General features: G+C 54.7%; 1 protein-coding gene across 1 annotated transcript in view; it reads left to right on the plus strand.

Annotated features, from left to right (window-relative positions):
* Positions 1-1,640, plus strand: part of LOC103619000 (death effector domain-containing protein) — a gene marked incomplete at its 5' end in the record, with an annotated part of 12,673 nt that overhangs the window by 4,997 nt on the left and 6,036 nt on the right. The window contains one exon of the mRNA XM_017739027.1: positions 809-860. Coding sequence (XP_017594516.1) covers positions 809-860 — 52 coding nt within the window. The remainder of the gene's footprint in view (positions 1-808; positions 861-1,640) is intronic.

Consider the following 1,640-nt stretch of genomic DNA (forward strand, 5'->3'; position numbering starts at 1 on the left):
GATCGGGATTGGGATCTCCAAGGGGAAACAGAGCTGCGGTGAGAGTGGGACAGGATTGTGGGATTGGGATTGTGGGATTGGGAATGGGATCCCCAAGGAGAAACAGACCTGCGGTGAGACGGGGATATGGGATCGGGATCGGGATCGGGATCGGGATTGGGATTGGGATTGTGGGATTGGGATTGGGAATGGGATTCGGATTGGGATCCCCAAGGAGAAACAGACCTGCGGTGAGACGGGGATATGGGATCGGGATTGGGATTGTGGGATCTGGATTGGGATTGTGGGATCTGGATTCTGGGATCGGGATTGGGAATGGGATCCCTGAGGAGAAACAGAGCTGCGGTGAGAGGGGGATATGGGATCGGGATTGGGATTGTGGGATTGGGATCAGAAATGAGATCCCCAAGGAGAAACAGAGCTGCAGTGAGAGGGAAGCAGGATCAGGATTGTGGGATCAGGGTTGTGGGATCGGGAATGGGAATGGGATCCCCAAGGAGAAACAGAGCTGCGGTGAGAGGAGAATGTGGGATCAGGATCGGGATTGTGGGATGGGGATTGGGATCAGGATTGGGATTGTGGGATCAGGATTGGGATCAGGATTGGGATTGTGGGATCGGGATTGGGATCGGGATTGGGATTGGGATCCCCAAGGAGAAACAGAGCTGCGGTGAGAGGGGGACGGGAATGCGGGATCGGGAATGTGGGATCAGGATCGGGAATGTGGGATCGGAATCGGGAATGTGGGATCGGGATTGGGATCTCCAAGAGGAAACAGAGCTGCGGTGAGAGTGGGACGGGATTGTAGGATTGGGATTGTGGGATTGGGAATGGGATCCCCAAGGAGAAACAGACCTGCGGTGAGAGGGGAACGGGAATGTGGGATTGATATTTTGGGGTTGGGAATGGGAATGTGGGATCGGGATCGGGATTGGGATCCCCAAGGAGAAACAGAGCTGCGGTGAGACGGGGACGGGAATGTGGGATCGGGAATGGGATTGGGAATGGGATCAGAAATGAGATCCCCAAGGGGAAACAGAGCAGCGGTGAGAGGGGAGTGGGATGGGGATTGTGGGATCGGGAATGGGAATGTGGGATTGGGATTGTGGGATTGGGAATGGGATCCCCAAGGAGAAACAGACGCGCGGTGAGACGGGGATCAGGATTGTGGGATCGGGATCAGGAATGGGATCGGGAATGCGATTCCTTAGGAGAAACAGAGCTGCGGTGAGAGGGGAATGGGAACGGGAATGGGATCCCCAAGGGGAAGCAGATCTGCGGTGAGAGGGGGATGGGAACAGGATCGGGATTGGGATCGGGATTGGGGAATGTAGGATCAGGATTGGGATCGGGATCGGGAATGGGATCGGGACATCCTGAAATTGGGGGGAAATTTCGATTTGGGGGTAAACTTGTGAGCGGAGATGCCCCAAAAGAGAGGAAAAAACCCCAAAACCCCCCCAAAACTCAGGAGCAGCCCCACCTCCCCTAATCCCTGAATCCCTGAATCCCTTTTCCCCTGGGATTGGGGGGAATTGGGATTGGGGAAATCTTTAGGATTGAGCTGAGAACTGGGACATGAGGAGATGCCTGAAATGAGGAGGAAATTCCAATTTAGGCACAAATTTCTGAGCAGAGAA

This window comes from Corvus brachyrhynchos, unplaced genomic scaffold (assembly GCF_000691975.1).
Source record: "Corvus brachyrhynchos isolate BGI_N302 unplaced genomic scaffold, ASM69197v1 scaffold417, whole genome shotgun sequence".
In the NCBI taxonomy this organism is placed as follows: domain Eukaryota; kingdom Metazoa; phylum Chordata; class Aves; order Passeriformes; family Corvidae; genus Corvus; species Corvus brachyrhynchos.